The sequence below is a fragment of the Cupressus sempervirens genome, chromosome 6 (genome assembly GCF_028749045.1).
Source record: "Cupressus sempervirens isolate cs-2001-9-10 chromosome 6, ASM2874904v1, whole genome shotgun sequence".
Lineage (NCBI taxonomy): Eukaryota > Viridiplantae > Streptophyta > Pinopsida > Cupressales > Cupressaceae > Cupressus > Cupressus sempervirens.
The window spans coordinates 122,678,534-122,696,297 of record NC_143123.1 but is presented as its reverse complement, the minus strand read 5'-3'; the positions used below and the strand labels follow the sequence as shown (position 1 = coordinate 122,696,297).

Genomic DNA, 17,764 nt, shown 5'->3' with positions numbered 1-17,764 from the left:
GTGTCAATTCTCAACTTCTAACATAATACAACTAAACAGACTTCTTAAGAGAGTTGAGATGATCTTACCCTCGAACATGTGAAACATATATTTAAACTATTTTTTCATACTTAAAAATAAAATTTAATTATATGCATTATGTATAATTGCAATGTATAAATTCCAAAATAAAAATTTACATGTGCAAATATAATTAAACGCATAATATTTTATCAACGATTTAGAAAAATAATTTTAACTCAATCTCATTGATTTTATATTTTACAAATTTATAAAAATTCATTTCCCATATTTATGATAAATTTATCTAACATTCAAATAAATAATGTCCTAACTTACGTTGGAAAATCTCAATGAGACCGTGGATGTTGAATGACTCCGAATGCACTCACTAAAAATGAAATCTCGCAAATAAAACACCAATAAAATTTATAAAAAAATATTTAATTTAATTTTTATGAAATCCCTATTTAATATCCCTCATTTGAAGGCGGGTCCCTGATTTGTTTGGTTCTATCAATCTTGGATTTCGACACGCATCAGGATTGATTCCATATGTCGAAACGCTATGTAACTAATTTGAACATGAAATTTCGTTCCGCTCTGTATTGAGTTGGGTTTGACACCACCTGAAGCAATCATAGCCATCTTCTGCGTTCTTCTAATTTCGCTTTCCGGAAAAATTAAAAGAAGATACAAAACATAGAGAGAAATTGTAATCCAGATTAAAAGAGCAATGCCCAGGCTTTATGATAGCATACTCAAAACAATATTTTCAAGGGCTTCTCTATCGCAGAGACTCAAGTTCAATGCTGTCTCTCGATGCCACAGAAGCCCTCTGGGCAAAAGAAGTCTCTATCATGGCACACAAAAAGTCACATGTGAAAGTAGTGGAACAGTTTTTTTGTGTTCTTCTCACGCCTTTGTGAGGCCTATATTACAATGCCCAATTAGAGGATTCAGTGCAGAGGCCAATTTGGAAGGGCCCAGAGACTGTTTAGAATATGATGTGGTCATAGTGGGTGCAGGCCCAGCTGGGCTATCTGCAGCTATCAGACTCAAGCAGATTTGTAGAGAGAAAAACAAAGATGTTTCGGTTTGTGTTGTGGAAAAAGGGGCAGAAGTGGGTACGTCTGCATGTTATTTTTTACTGTTTATTGTTTGCTCTATGCAATTGTAGTCTCTGTCATTTCAAAGAATACTTCAAATTTGCGCCAAATATCTAAAACGCTATGAATCTTAATAACTATATTAAATTTTGCGGCACAGACAGTAGAAAACTATCGGTATATTAGAACTGGCTTTCAATGCCTACAAGCCTTACACAATGTCCATGCCAAGGTCACCTCATTTTGTCGTATATTTTTTCCCCCGAGCAATGTATCTTATTTTTACAAAAACCAGACATATATTGATTGAGATGAAATCTTTCTTTATGGAGAGAATCTTTTTAGGTCAAATTAGCATTTGCCCAACTTTTGCCGGAGTCTTTTTGGCCTTGGTAAACTTGGGTAGAACTTACATAATTGATTTTTATCTCTTATCTCGATTTCCTAGCATGTTTGAATATTGGATGATGGGGACACAACCCAAGCACACAATGGACACAACAGGAAAGGAAAAATTTTATTAACTGTAAAAATATGCTAGTACACTTAGTGCAGAGAAACAGACTCCAAAATTAGGAATACATTCTAGAAAGTGCTAGTTGGCATCCACCGACCAAATAAAAGGCTCTAGAAGTCGGCACAAAATTAGAAAAATTCAGAAATGGTAACCGAACTTCCGGGAGGCATAACTTTTGAACCATAGCTTCGATTGACGAACCGTTTACATTTTTGGAAAGCTCTCGAAGCGCTCTATAGCCCTATGGACCAGCTTTGCTCGTCTCCCATTTTTCGGCCCTGTTCGATGTCATTTAATGCCCCTAACCTGACTCTGAAGCATTCTTAGGAGGTCTCCAAAAACCGAAAAACTACAATAACTTTCAAACCGTGGGGCCTTTTGACCTGATTCTTTTTCTGGAATGCTCTAAATTATAATTACAACCATCCGACCAATTTACACCTTCTAGTTCACCAAAATGATGGCTCAATTACATACTCCTATTTTTTCGGCATTTACACGTATCCCAAGGTGATTAAAAACTCTAACTTAGAACACTAATAGTGGAACTGTGAGAGTTGGAACCTTTATTTGACCCAAATGGGTATCCAGAAATGAAAACACATGAAACAGAAACTAAGTCTAAGTACATTTTTTTGGGTGACATAGAATTGCCTTTATACCTTTGGATGCTCCTGCATCATTGGACCTTGTGTTAAAGAAGTGAGACCAATGAGTAGATATAGGACGATCGGGGTTACCTTGTGTTCCCATGTCGCTGCTTAAGTGCATTTTGTGCTTATATTTAAGCAGTTTAATGTTCTCATGGAAATTTAAAAGTCTCTATAAAGGATAATTTAGAATCTCCACCTATTATAGTGGAGTGGCTATTATTTAGCAATTGAAAATAAGCTATCTGAAAAGAGGAGGGGCTGAAAATAAACAATCGCTGCTTATTGCCAAAAACACCACGTGGCTCCACAAACTTTTTCCTCTCCTTTTTAAAAATATTTTATTTTTAAAGTTCATCTTTGTAAAAGTATTATTTAATTAATTAATTCAAACTTTAAGTTTTCTACTTAAAAATAAGCAGCAAAATATATGTTCATGGGACCACAAGCTCACAATTATTTCCTATAATTGTTGAGCCGGCACTGCTTATCAAAATAAGCTAAGCAGTGGCATGGGAACATGTTCTTAGCTTAACTTTTTGGGAAAATTTTGGAGTCTATTGCACAAAGGCGTTCCTGTGAAATATTGAAGTATTGAGCTATAATTTTTCACGAACTAGCATTCAAACTTTAATTAATTCATTAACTAGCATTCGAACTAGTATTATTTAATTAATTAATTCAAACTTTAAGTTTTCTACTTAAAAATAAGCAGCAAAATATATGTTCATGGGACCACAAGCTCACAATTATTTCCTATAATTGTTGAGCAGGCACTGCTTATCAAAATAAGCTAAGCAGTGGCATGGGAACATGTTCTTAGCTTAACTTTTTGGGAAAATTTTGGAGTCTATTGCACAAAGGCGTTCCTGTGAAATATTGAAGTATTGAGCTATAAATTTTCACGAACTAGCATTCAAAGCTAGCTGTGAATAAGTATAGAGTTCACTCTGCAGAGATTGGTCTATGAATGAACCAATGAATGAATTTATTATTTTACTGACGTCCTCAAGACCAAAGAGTCTATGGGACTACACATCAAAAACCTAAACCATTTTCATGTTCTTTTCAATGTCAGCTCTTCTGTTACAATTTTAAATCAGAAAACTAGTGGTTTTGTGCAGTCTTGCTTTGTCAAACAATTGATGTAGACAGCTCTCCTTCAATTTTTTCTCATATTCACAGATATCTTGGTATACAGCACATTCAAAAATAAAATGCCATTCCATTTGCACACATCTTTTACTGCACAAAATACACATTCTTCATCTCAAACTTCCTTGGGAACTGTCCATCTACTCGTCTTGTACGCAGATGATGGGATCCGCTATTCAACTGTGCCACCAGCAATCAGGCTTTACCTTTGATTGGCATCCTTGAGTAATCTTTATCTTCATGACCGCAAGAGGGATTGAATTCTTTTATACAGTGAGTTTTATTCCACCCCATTTGATTTGTCCACATTGCAGCCTTGGAAAGTAAACTCCCTAGTAAATAAGCAGGCACGTCAAACTTAAATACCTTTTTGAAACGACCAGTAAAAATCTCCTGCTTGGGAAAATGTTGCTTCTCATGTTGAGCTGACGATCGCAATTATTCCCATTTTCTGGATTCATATGTTTTGTGGGGTTGCCATTATAAGAAACATGAGAGTGGTAGCTTTGTCTATGGGTTTGGATCTTGTGGAGGGAGTTGCTGCTCATATTTTTTATTTCCCAGGAAGCCTATGGAAACAAAATGGTAGGAAACCAAGAAATTTATAGAATCTTCCTCTAAACATAGGGTTGCAATGTTTTGGCAAGAGACTCTGAGCAGCTATTGGAGAAACGGGATTGAAATTTCTGAGCATCTGCATCAGTTATTTAGTAATGACTTTACCAAGTAGTTTTCTATCAAGAGATAAGTTTATCGTTTGATTTGTTTCTCTCAAAAATGTTAGGATAAAACCACGGACAGAAATAAAAACTACATGCAAATATAACCAATAATAGAAAACAATAGATCACACAGAAATGAAAACAAGGCACCAAGATTTAACGTGGTTCACCCAATCCCTGGGCTACGTCCACCAAATTGCAAGTCCAATATTATTACAATCCAGTGATTACAATCCGTAATCCCTTATAGCTCAATACCACCGCAAGAAGCAATTTCGCATCACAACATAATGAAAATACCTAACCCTAAACCCTTTTATACAAGTATTTTATGCTGTTTTAGGGTTACAACATGTCGGCCATATGTCGGCTACAACGTCGGCCACGGCTGAAACCCCAAAGAATTTATGAAGTATGTACAGTACTTTCCTGATCAGTCACCACAATCTAACAAAACACATAAAGTGATATTTTGAGTGCATATCCTCAATAAAAAATGGTAATCATACAACTTCATCTCATACAACTTCAAAATCTGTCGAATTCTTTATTGTAATCATCCAGCAAGAAAATTTATTAGTCTCCTTTTGTGGGATCACTGTTGTTAATTTATAGGACTATTAAGTTCTTATGACGATTTTATCCATACTTATCAGGAATCTCAGGTATAAGGGTCACATTCCCATCAGTGCACTTGCATCTCCCTCTCCCTCTCTCACACATACAAAAAAGAAGAAAAAAAAACCCCTAAAAAACAAAAAACAAAAAAGGAACATGCCCGTATATACATATATGGATGCAAGTTTAAATGTATTGGTAAGGCTTGAATCAACACAATCTTGGTCAAAGGATTCAAACTTAAAGAGGAAAAAATTCAACAATATATAAGATAATAAGTTAAGCAAGTTGTTGACACTTTCAAAGGATGGAAACAAGTTAATAACAACAAGAATGATAACTTCAATGATGCATGAAGATGAAAAAAATTATTTTTGAATTGCTTGCTTTCAGAGGTTTGACAGATTGGTTTGATCTAAGGGATGTTCAAAATTTCTCATTGGCATCATCATATACAAGTTGAATGTGCAATGGGAAGGTTGATGCTTTGGGAGTGACACTTCCTGTTTGATTGTAGGATTTAGCTATAGAAAAGGTTGCACATTCTTTATCATTTCAAAACTTGAAGACAAAGTTGTGGCTGATTATAATACTCAAGTTTTTCTAATTTTTTTTGGAGCTCCATATAATCCCTGTTGATAGTTCTTGAATCTTCTCTTCAACACTCCATCATTCAAATATGATAGATTGTATGCTGATTCATTAGCATCTCCAGGTAAGTCCTTCACAGTAGTGGGATTCAAATGCGAAAGTTAATTCTGCAAGCAAAGTTGTTGAGAAATAAAGAGAACAGTGTCAGTGGTGTTAAATGTAAGGATCTCTGATAGAGAGAAACTATTATAGCAGATTTGCACAAATACAAATTACCTTGTTATCTCAGACTGTTGAATGAATGATGCAGATCTTCTTCTTTGAACAGTAGTCAGTGTAATGCGATCTTCAAACGTGTACACCAATGGAGGATCAATGGCCTTGATTATATTAACCTGCATAGAGAGAGAGAGCAATCTCTGGGACTTTTATTGATATGTTCTCCAATGACTGCTCGGCACACATATATATCCAGACGGAGAGTCATGTCCCCATAGAGACATGACTCTATGTGGCCAAAGGCCACGTAGGGGCATGCCTCTACGTGGGCATGACTAATCATCAATTTCCATATTAATAAATGCAACGGTTAGTTTCTCATATTAACAAATGCAACTGTTAGCATTAACAAATGTAATCGTTAGTAACCTGTTTCATTTGCTATCGACAGCAGAGCAGATGAATATAAAGCCCTGATAGTAATAGTCTCTTCATGACATGAGCTCGATAATGATGAAGTTATCTTGTTATATATGTGTGTGTGTGTGTGTGTATTATCACTAGTAAAGAAATAGAGTTCATATAAATTATGATTAATATTACTTCAACTGATGCTATACATCAACATTCCCTCTTAGCAAGGGAGAAGTAATAGACTTTTTAAGTACCATAATATAGAGTATTTGTAGACAACAAATTATCTGACTTTAACACTCTGAAATAGTGACTTGTCAAATAATTTTAATCACCATGTTATGAACACTATCATAACATATATTATGATCTCTAATTGTCTGAAACAATATCTAGAGTAATCATAATGCATTTGTTACTAATGACTTCCGGCATATCTGGAACAAAACAGTCATAATAACAAGCCTATCATTTGCAAGATCGTCAACTTACAAAGATTACCTTATGAATATATGTCTCTGAAAGATCATCATCTTTCATTACATATTTGATGCAACTATTCAACTTTAGAAGCACAAACACATAAATTGAAACTTAAGTTCAATATTCAAAAATTACAATTTGATCATATCAAGCTTACCTCTGAAATATTCCAATTAAACTTTGGCAACAGGTTCAGTAAGAATATCCGTTGTTTGCTCATCAATCTTGATATACCATATCTTTGATTCAAAAACTGAATTTATAGAAAACTGATTTATCTGAGTACAACATTGCATATGTCACTTTATGTATTCGAGCTTTGGAAATTTATCACTCTCCCTCTGATTCCTCACTATGGGATTCTCGTTCCACTTTATCTCTTTGTTCAACAACTTAAAATGCAAGATTTTCATCCTTTTCATACTTAACTTCTGCTAGGGCTGCTTGAATTTTCTCCCGTTCTGGATAGGTTTTTATGAGTGTGATCGAATTTGTCACATTTGAAGCATTATACTTGGAACCAATCTCTTTTCTTGTATAATTTGTTGAATTCCTTGTTGTCTTGATGAATTCCCTTTCTTTTTCCCTTATAATTGGTACTGGCTTGAAGAGCTTGAAATTCTCTCTCTTGATTTGAAATGATTCCTCTCGTAATTAATCTTGACTCTTCTTGAGTGCATTCGTTTTTGAGTAGTTCAAACTTAGGAAGATTTGGTCGAGAACTTAGTCCAAAGAACAAATGTCTCCCAAGACAGTGGTAGTCCTTTTAGGGGTATAACGCTAAGTTCTTTGTCATCTACTTCATTTCAAATGGTCGCAAGTTGATCTTTTAATTCTGAGAGTCTTAGGAAATAGGACATAACAATTTCTCCATTATTCATCTTGATGTATAGTAGATCTTGTTTTAATGTTAGCAATCTGCTTGTGTTATTAATTTCGAAAGTATTCTTTATAATTGAGAACATCTCAAAAGCAATTTTGAGACTCGATATAGAAGGAAGAATATGATCCTTCATTGAGTCTATAATAATTTTCATGGCCTTGTTGTTGTGTCTTTTCCATGTTGTTTTATCTGGTTGGTTTTCAAGAATAGATTTGTTTGATTCTATGTACTCTTCTAATTCCATTTCTCTTAATACTATCATGACTCGAATTTTACATGAAAAGTTTGATGCTCCCTCAAGATTATCCTCTAATCTTACGTGATTAACCATTTTGAATTTGTGGATAAAATTTTGTATATTGGTAAATCTGAGATTTTAGTTTTAATTTTGAATAATAGATTTTCCTATCAACATGGCTCTAATACCATGTTAAATGTAAGGATCTCTAATAGAGAGAAACTATTATAGTAGATTTGCACAAATACAAATTACCTTACTTGTTATCTCAGATTGTTGAATGAATGATGCAAATCTTCTTCTTTGAATAGTAGTCAGTGTAATGCGATCTTCAAACTTGTACGCCAATGGAGGATCAAGGACCTTGATTATATTAACTTGTAGAGAGAGAGAGAGAGCAATTGCTGGGACTTGTATTGATATGTTTTCCAAAGACTGCTTGGCACACATATATATATTTAGACGGAGAGTCATGCGCCCATAGAGACATGACTCTACGTGGCCAAAAGCCACGTAGGGTCATGCCTCTACATGGGCATGACTAATTATCAATTTCCATATTAACAAATGCAATGGTTAGTTTCTCATATTAACAAATGCAACTGTTAGCATTAACAAATGTAATCGTTAGTAACCTATTTTATTTGCTATTGGTGACAGAGCAAATGAATATAAAACCCCAATAGTAATAGTCTCTTCAAGACACGAGCTCAATAATGATGAAGCTATCTTGTGAACAGAATGTGTGTGTGTGTGTGTATAATCATATATCTATATATATATAATCATATATGTGTGTGCATATATCATAGTAACGTGACTTTGACCAGACTTGGACTTGACAAGGGTAACTTGACTCGTGACTCGGCTCAGACTCGACAGTGACTTGGCAGAGTGAAAAAAACCTTGAAATTTTGAATTTTTTTAGTATTTAAAGAACATTCCATGCACCCATTATTGAATAAAGCTTAAAGACACAATAATATCATGAAATAGAAGGTAATTTGATCACATACTTCAACATACATCGAATTCATTCTTTGAGGAGTCAACTAGACAACAAACTTTTAGTAAGTATAAATGACACTCATTTCTTCAAATCTACCTACATTTTATGTTGATGTTAACAATGAAGATCATTATAAACAGTCAAGACCCATATGAAGTTCAATGCTGCTATTCTTAATACAACATTGAACTATGAATATCTATCATGACATTCAAGTTTGAAAATTTATAATAAAGTGCAATTTTGACTTTTAAGTTGCTTTAGTTTTTTATATGCATCCTAGGTGGCTGTCTGAACCTAATTCTTGTTTTCAGGCTACAAATATGTAGATGTTTAAGATTTTTATATATTTTTCTATGGATGTTCATTTGGTCTCATCTAGAGTTGAGACTTAAATGTTAAATCTGATGGAAATAACCATTAAAAAATAGTCAATGGTTGAGGAAAGGATTAAAAACTTCCTAGGAACTATTTAATTAAGAACTAGAACTAAACACACATGATTCAGGCCTTTAAATTCAACATTCTTCACACATTGGATTTAAATTAATCTGGTCAAGGAAAGGAAACTGAAAACATTATTACAAAAATTGTAGGAAATTCTAAAAACTGGACTAATCTTGATTCCTGTCATTCCATGCAATTGAATAGGCAATGGATAAGAATCCAAATCCCAAACTTTGAAGAGACCATTTCAGCGTTATCAACATTTAAAATATTATTTTTAGCCTTAGATAATAGGCTAAATTGAAAAATTGAAAATTCTTATAAGTTATTCATTCTCAATCAATAAGAAATTACGAATAGACACAATATAAGAGCAAACGTTTGTAATCTTGAGACTATTCATACCAACCTCTAGAAACTTATTAAAAAAAAAAAATTTTTTTTTTGGCCGGGTCAAGTTAGTCTTGACCTGCGAGTCACGCCTTGACTCGCCAGTTAGGCGAGTCACCTCACCTGACCTGCCGAGCCCGGGTCACAGGTCATTTGACCCGGCAAGCCATGTGAGACTTGCCGACTTGGGAGACTCAATATATATATATATATATATATATATATATATATATATATATTATCACCAGCAAAGAAGCAAAGTTTATATAAATCATGATTAATATTACTTTGACTATGCTATACATCAACAAGTGGTTCTATTTGTGTGAAGATCTCATTCCATGTTCAAGAAAACAATTCTAACCTGATCAAATGTTTTATTATCTTTTATTGAAGGATATGGGAAGCATATATTGTGTTTGTAGTAGATGTGAAAGAAGGTACATGAGAGAAGTGTGTAGTTTGTCTCACTGCATAGCTCTCATATCTAAATGTGCTATATGGCTGCCTTGGTGCAGTGCTTCCTACCTTATATTTTCAATTTCATAATATCATTGACTCTCTATGGTTGATGCATTAATGTAACATCAATTTAGCAAACTTAAGATGTACTTCCTCCCTTTTGTATTTCAAATTTAGCATAAGGCATTTGACCTATGTTGGAAGCCTTAATTCAAGGCTGTGGAATGGGCTGAAATGTTGTATCCACAATATTCTATAACCTTTTTTCTGACAATTTGTTTTGATTGCAGGTGCCCATATACTATCGGGAAATGTTTTTGAACCTCGTGCCCTAGATGAGCTTATCCCAGACTGGAAAGAACAGGGGGTATAGATTTCAAAAACATATGAAACAATCTCCATTTTTGATGTTATGCTTGTTGGCATTTCAATATACTATGTTGAAGTAACTTAAAGCATAGTTTTTTCCAATATATATGACACTTAAGTTCTTACAAAGGCATGGACAAATAAACTTTTTTTCTGGGAAATTCTTTAAATGGTAACAATTTGGCCAACAGTGACATGTTTGAATGGTTAACTTTTGTTGTTGTTCTTGCCAACAAGGTTCAAATCCTATTGGGCATGAGGTCCCCCTTTTGTGGACTCACCAGTTCATAGCTCCGGGTCAAAGCATATACTTCACTATGTCATTGAAACGGATTGAAGTGAGTGGTCTGTTTGGGCCACCAAAGCTTGAGCAGGCATCATTTATCTTCACATTCTCCAAAGTTTGGACCTTGGGGGCTGTTTGTGAGCAACATATCATCACAAGTTTTAGTCATGGAAAATTGCCACTAATAGTTTTTTAAGGATAATTTGGAAAGGGGTGAATGTAATGGTGATTTAGAACTGTGAAGGAATAGATGTTAAATTAGTGGATTTTTTTCAAACTTAGCATCCTTTTGTGTAGTTGTGTTGAAGAAGAGATTAAAAAACAACCTCTGCAAAGACACAGTTGATGTTTGCCTTTCTAAAATAACATTTAAAACAAAAAGGAAATACCTCTAGTAAATGTAGACCATTGCTGTAATGTTTATTAACATTAGCTTTAGAAGCTCAATCCTACAGTATTTTGAAAGCCCAAGGCACATTGCTTAAGAGATAAATAATGCCCTCTTTTTTCAAATACATTTATACTGAAAACCATGTGTATTATTCAATGGTTCTATGAGCTTGGAGAGTGTGGAAACAAATAGTACTTGGGGTCATGATTACGTTGGTCAATAAGTGTTAGCATCTTAATGTATCTCTAACATTTTAATATATCTCTTTCAAGACAGCACAAACTTGAATAATATCTCTACCTCAAGATGTCACTATCATAATGTGGATCAGCATGAAGAATGACAATGATGTCATCAATATGTTGCTGAACTGGAAAAGTAAACATCTCATATGGAGTATACCGCAACATGTGTTGTTCCCATTCATCTGCATGCAACTCACTAACCCCTATAGGCCAAACCAAATCTGAAAATATACTAGTAGTCCAAGTTGGGTAGCTGCTGATAGCTGGAGTTTGCAGAAAGATAAAATCACCAATCAAAAAGTAGGCAGCTCCCATATCATAAGAACTTGGTGATAAATTTCTCGGTAACTTGTAAAAACCCTCAGGGCACACTAAGGACAACTCTGTATTCTCTTCTTCACCGTAAGTATCATCACTAAAATCAAAATCTTCATCAATGAAATGATCACCTCCATACATAGTTTTCGAAATGTAGTCACATGATTCATCTTCTACCTCATGATATGATGAGATCATGTTACTGTTGTTGTGAAAATCAGAGCGTATGTATTTGAGTTCTTGCAGGTCCTGATGGTCTTCATCAGCAAAATGTGCCTCATTTGGATGGGGAATTGTGGAAACATTGTTTTGGTTTTCATGCCCACAAATGGTATTGATTTCTTCAACAATTTGTGCCATCTCCATAGTTCTATTTGTTTGTTCATCTTCCCCATGAGTGGCTGCAATAGAATTCGGATTTTCAGCCTGATATAAGGAGTGATGTGTCATATGTAGTTGGATACATAACTCATCTATCTCATTCGCTTTATCTTCAACATGGTTGATAGCTATATCCCTATCTTTGAGCAACTTCAAGTAGTCTGATTTCATTCTTTTTAATGCCCTTTTTAGAGTATGGAGGAATGCACTATTGATTTCATTCACTATTCTCTTCTCCTTTTCAACACCTGTTAACTTCCCACGTGGTTTTTTCAATGTTTTTATGGGTTGTGTCAAAATGAACTAAGATTGCAATGATCATATCACTTGATACTTTCAGCTTATCCTCCAAACTATATGTGCCAGAATCATCAACTTGAAATGGAATTTCTGATTGGTTTTTTCAAATCAGCCTCGATGGTAACATCAAACTACTCTAGTTTTTGGTTACTATTTTCATTTTCAGCTGCACCAATTTTAGGATTGCTCTCTATCTCAAGATGCATTGACTCATCAACTATGATATTATGGTTTTCAAATAGTTCATTCTCATAGAGAGGTTCGTTTTCATTTTTGGAAATATCTTGTACATAGAAATTCTCATGAAAAGGCTTGACACTAACCACTTCCAATTCACCAAATAAAATGCTAGTATAATCCTTACCATTTAGTTTTCTCTCATGGTTTTCATTATGTTGAAGTTGGACTATGGAGTTCTCAACTTAATGCTGATCTGAACTTCTTGAGCTAACTCTTCCTCCTTGTTACCCTCACAAGTGTGACCAACTGACCAAAAATGTCTGCAAGTAAAACAGATCCACTCTTTCCTCATTTGGTTCTCGCTCATTTTCTGAGATTCTACAACCTGTAATTCCCTTGTCTTCGGTTCTTGTTTAGCCTGTTGTTGTTTGTACTTCTCAATTTTTGGCTCACATTTTTTGAGCACCCTGTTGGCAAACTTACGAGCATCTTGGGAAGCCTTTTGTTCTTTATTTGAAATCGTTAACAACATTTGTATAAGTGGCTGGAAATGAGCATCACTCTCATTGATTGCCATAACCATAATGTCTTCCATAGCTACAACAACATCTGCATTGTGTTCTCTGATTGTGCATAATAAACTTTGAAACATGGAATGTATTAAAGCTTACAATCCCATGTCAAGCTTAAGATTGCATAATCTGATTTTTGCAAACGACTTCAGTATAGCAGCCCTTCTAGGGAAATGATGATTGCTGCTTTCACCAAGATGTTGAAAACTATCAACAATGAGTTGAACTACCTTCTTCATAGTGTCTTCTTCATAAGGTTCTTGTGGTGCTAAAATTCTTATGACCTCCATTAGGCATGAAACAACGAGTTTTATCTGGTTGTCTGAATGCTTCAACCACTTGAGTTGTTTCAACTCCATCATTGTAGGCACAAGAGCAGCCTGCAATAAATCTGGAGGTGATTGCTCAACAATTGTCAAACATCCTTCTAGTTGAATTAGGGTGATGAGATCCTTTTCTCTCATTTGAGACATCAACCCAAGTATGTTACCTCTTTCAAAGAGTAATTTGGTCAACTCCATAATGTCAATCAACATTTTTAACTGTTAATTATTTGAGCCTGCCCTATGCATTGCTAACATCAACGCTGCTAAAGGAAATTTCTTTAATCTCTATTAACTGCTCTAGACAGAACTTAAGGAGCAAAGACAGGTTCAGATCTTAGCCAAAGATCGGACAACTAATTTTCTCCACACACAAGGTTGATTGCCAGTACAAGTTTCCAAAGGATGTTAACTGAAGTTCTTTTCCTTTTACCTGATATGATTACTATACTGCCCCTTGCCAATTCTGATTACACGAGCATCTTTTCCCATTCCCGAGCTCTGCAAGTGTAGACATTAGTTGATTATTTGGCCTGCAACGACAACTAACCCTTTGTTCATTCTGCCTAGCTTCCTGCGATTGCTTAGCAAAGACTATCTTCTTTCTATTTCAATTCTTTTCTATTGAGATTCTGCAGTTGCAAGAGTCAGACCAGTTTACTTACTGCAAATTTAGTATTTCTCACCCAACAATTTTCTGTAAGCAGATTATTTGTAATCTTTTGCACACTGCAGAGAAGTTTCCAAGTGTTTACAATCTCAGGATAGTGTCCAAGGAGAAATATCAGATTCAATTATATGAGAAATGACTCCATAAGTATTGATGCCGGAGGATGTCCAAGCCCGTTGATACTTTGTTCGACAGTATATAAACCTTCTCGTGAATAATAGATTACAATGTGGAACCACTGGTTCTTCACAGAGTCTGTGGATTCACTCAGTTTCCAGACACTAAGCCAGTCGTACTCGAGTAACCTGTTGCTTACTATTATCCACCAAATCTCGTAGTATGTCCTGTAAGATACTTTCCCTGTTTGCCAAATTCTTTCATTCATCTATCCAACTGATTGTAACCTATATCTCCTTCAACCGATTATGGATATGAACCTTATGCCTCATCCAACTTGCGCCTGTGTATTTGATTTAGTTACACAAGATGACTGCAAACGTTGTAATTCAAATCAACATTTACGGCAATATTTTCTCCCCTTCATTCATGTTGCATTGTTATCAAACCTGACAGGACAGGAATATAAGTGCCTGTTGAAGTGTAGACTCATGGCCAGATTTGCGGTCCCAACAAAATTAGAAATTGACGCCAAATATATGAATGCGGCAATTAATTGAAAGTCTTCCATCTGGAAAAATCTGTAATTGCAATGCATTTTTTTTGCAGTGGCGTTTCTGATACTCGACTATTATTAAGAAACTTCTCATCAATACCTCTGCACCAAATTGAACACCTGGCAATGAATGCTTTTTTCTTTCCTGTTCTGCAGATTTATCTCCGACTCTGCCAAGGCTTCCGTTATAGGAACAGTGAATTCAAAGAATGCAGAAGATGATGATACAGTTACACAGAATCATCCTCTAACCATTGTTGTCTCCTACTGCTTCTGTGCAAATAAATTCCATCTCTATTATGCTGAACCAAAATATGTACGTTCTGACAATTATAAACTTCTGTAGATACTCACCCAACTTCCTTTCAGAGGCATGCAGGAAATAAGAAACGTCTGTGTTTACAAAGCAACACCAGTTTATTAAGCGTTGTTGGCTCCCCTTTTGCTCTGTCGCCACTGGTTCCACATTAATACTCCATACTTTCTTGCCTGATATTGACAACTGGAAATTGATATCTCGTAATTTTAAGTTTGGCAGACCATGAAACGATAATACAATCACTTCCAAAGAAAACTCCCAACTTTTAGTTAACACATAACTTCTATACTGCCGAAAACATTGGAAATGTTTGAATGCTATCGTCTCAACCAACACTATCTTCCCTGGTCCAACGCCAAGCTACATAAATTCGTGAATTGGTAAATAGCATAAGTGTTATTCCGGGTAGCCAATAAATACCGTGCTTCAACAATATTTCATCAAAGACTATATACTTCTGAAAGTGGAGCCAGGGAAATATTTTTTTATTTCAACTATACACTATAATAATTGCCCGCAAATATTCTTCTCCACCATTATATTTTATCCACTCTTGCTTCAAATCTGTGGAAGCTATGATATAAACAAAATAAGTTCAATTTTTGCTCCAATGATAGTGTGTAAAATATTTTCCATGGAGCAGCTTAAAAAAATCACAGCAAATAATTGAAAGAGAGGCCCAGTTAAATATTTTTTGGTGAAATATTAGTTCCATGCTATCACCAAAATAGTCAACTGTGTCAATATTTTATTCCTCCCTACTCCACGATTTCTTTTCAAATTCCTTAGCTCTCGAGAAGATTTCAAAGGTGTTTTAAATCGAATATAAGCCTCCCACAACACCATACTGTGGTAACATTTGTTGCCAGAACCTTCACAAATGAAATCAAAATCTGCAAAATATTTGTCCTGCTCCCCTCTAGTAACAATGCTCAAGAAAATAAGCTTTATGTGGATATCAAGTGCAACCGGGTTGATTAAGTTTTTGGTGCATCTCCACTGCTTAGTGGTTCCCTCTTTCAGCAATTATTAAAATTATAATTTTGGCATTTCAAGATTAGGACACATTTTGTAGTAAAGTTTCCATAATATTTTCTCCACTGTTCAGATTATTGTCACTAATAAAGCTCTCTATAAAGTAGTCTCTGAAGTAACTTCTGATAAATGATTTTTGGCCCTAAAAATAATAACCCCTTTTTGTAAATATGTTTCTGATGAAACTCATGGATATACCCGATAGGATGACAGGTTCAATTGCTCTGATACCACTATAATATTCCAAATGAATATTTGACTGGTTTATTCTCAACAATTTCAGAATGCAAGCAGATAGCTCATGCAATAAACTTTCAGATTAAAATGACAATTGCTTTTATAGAAGACCTCAAAAATTACTACTGTATTATGATTTTCAGCAATACAATATCATAATCAGAAAATCCATACAAATTGCTCAGAAAGATGTTATTGCATCATACATCAGCAATGCATGTAACAAAACATTGAGTCCAATCTTAAAATAGAAATACAGTCAGATTAGAAGTAACCAGTAAAATGCACCCGTAGTCTGAAATGTGAATTCTGATTTGAATCCACCACGGATGATGAATCGGGGCTACATCCAATCCACCTAGAGAATGGCCTGAAAGTTAGCGTCCTCAGGTCTGAAACAAGAGAAAGCTAGCAGCTTCCTAAAGTTTTCCAAAGAGAAACCAACAAATCAATCTCAAATCCAAGCATGCCAAAATGAAACCATCTCTTCTTTTATCGCCCAATGCCATGACTCTTCAGCTTCCTCTACCCTGTTTCCTTGTCATCTTGTCATTTCGTCCCTTATTAATGCGCCTTTAATATTAAATTGCTCCTTTTATAAATCTGCATTAAGCTCTCATAAGTCAAATTAAATACTTCATGAATTTGACTTAAGAATTCTTAATGTCCCAAAAAGGGGACAGTGCAGCTTGTCGCAAGTTCTCTTTGAGGGCTTCCAGGATATGCTTGCTCTGCTGAATTAGATCCTTTGCACCATGTACTCTACTATTAGTGAGGATCAGATCCACAAAGAAAGTTGCATCATAGCCATACAATGCTTTTAAGGGAGACATCCCAATTAAAATATGATAAGTTGAATTGTAGCAATATCCCAAGTTTGCTTGTCCTTAGGCATTTACATTTGTCAACTTTGCAGTGACTCCAAATACATAAATCAATACCCAGATCCCAAATTAATCTACAACCTCAGTATGTCTGCACTTTTACATCTCTTTTAAGCTTCCATTGCTCCACTCTAATAAAAAATCACTATAGCTTGAATTGTGAAACAGTGCATCGTGATCGCAATGAAATACTGGTGCTAAGCATAGCAATGCCATGATCCAAAACCATTCTACCTCCCATGCTAAAAGTGAGGAGATAGATGTATCTCACCATGCCACCAACACCAAATGTTATCTGCACCTGTATGCCAGTCTGGATACCAGGATCCCATATCAATCTTGGTAATATGGCTCCACCATTTTGCCATGTCACTTTGACAGAACTGTCATTAATTTGAAACAAGCAAAGAAGCACTTCATTCATAATGCAAATCCCTGGATCCCAAGTCATTGCACTATCACACTTCCTCAAATGGAAGAGACAGTTGTCTCATTATGTCATTTATGCTGCCTATCCATTTGAATGAATCCCTAATGGTGTAAGAAATGCCTTCAATGTTGTGTGCTATTTGACTCTCATCACCATGCCAATATTCAACATTGGAGCAATAATCTCAATCATTCCAAACCATCCAAATAATTGCTATCATCAAATTACTATCTCAAACTTTTGT

General features: G+C 35.1%; 1 protein-coding gene across 3 annotated transcripts in view; it reads left to right on the top strand.

Moving 5' to 3' along the window:
• Positions 1-500: 500 nt before the first annotated feature.
• Positions 501-17,764, top strand: part of ETFQO (electron-transfer flavoprotein:ubiquinone oxidoreductase) — a 234,742-nt gene continuing 217,478 nt past the window's right edge. For 2 of the 3 annotated variants that reach the window (XM_089787028.1, XM_089787029.1), the window contains exons 1-2: positions 593-1,127; positions 10,198-10,274. In XM_089787028.1, coding sequence (XP_089643154.1) covers positions 737-1,127; positions 10,198-10,274 — 468 coding nt within the window. In that variant the 5' untranslated portion in view covers positions 593-736. Of the gene's footprint in view, positions 1,128-10,197; positions 10,275-17,764 lie in introns of all 3 variants that reach the window. The other variant, XM_089787027.1, reaches the window with a different exon arrangement.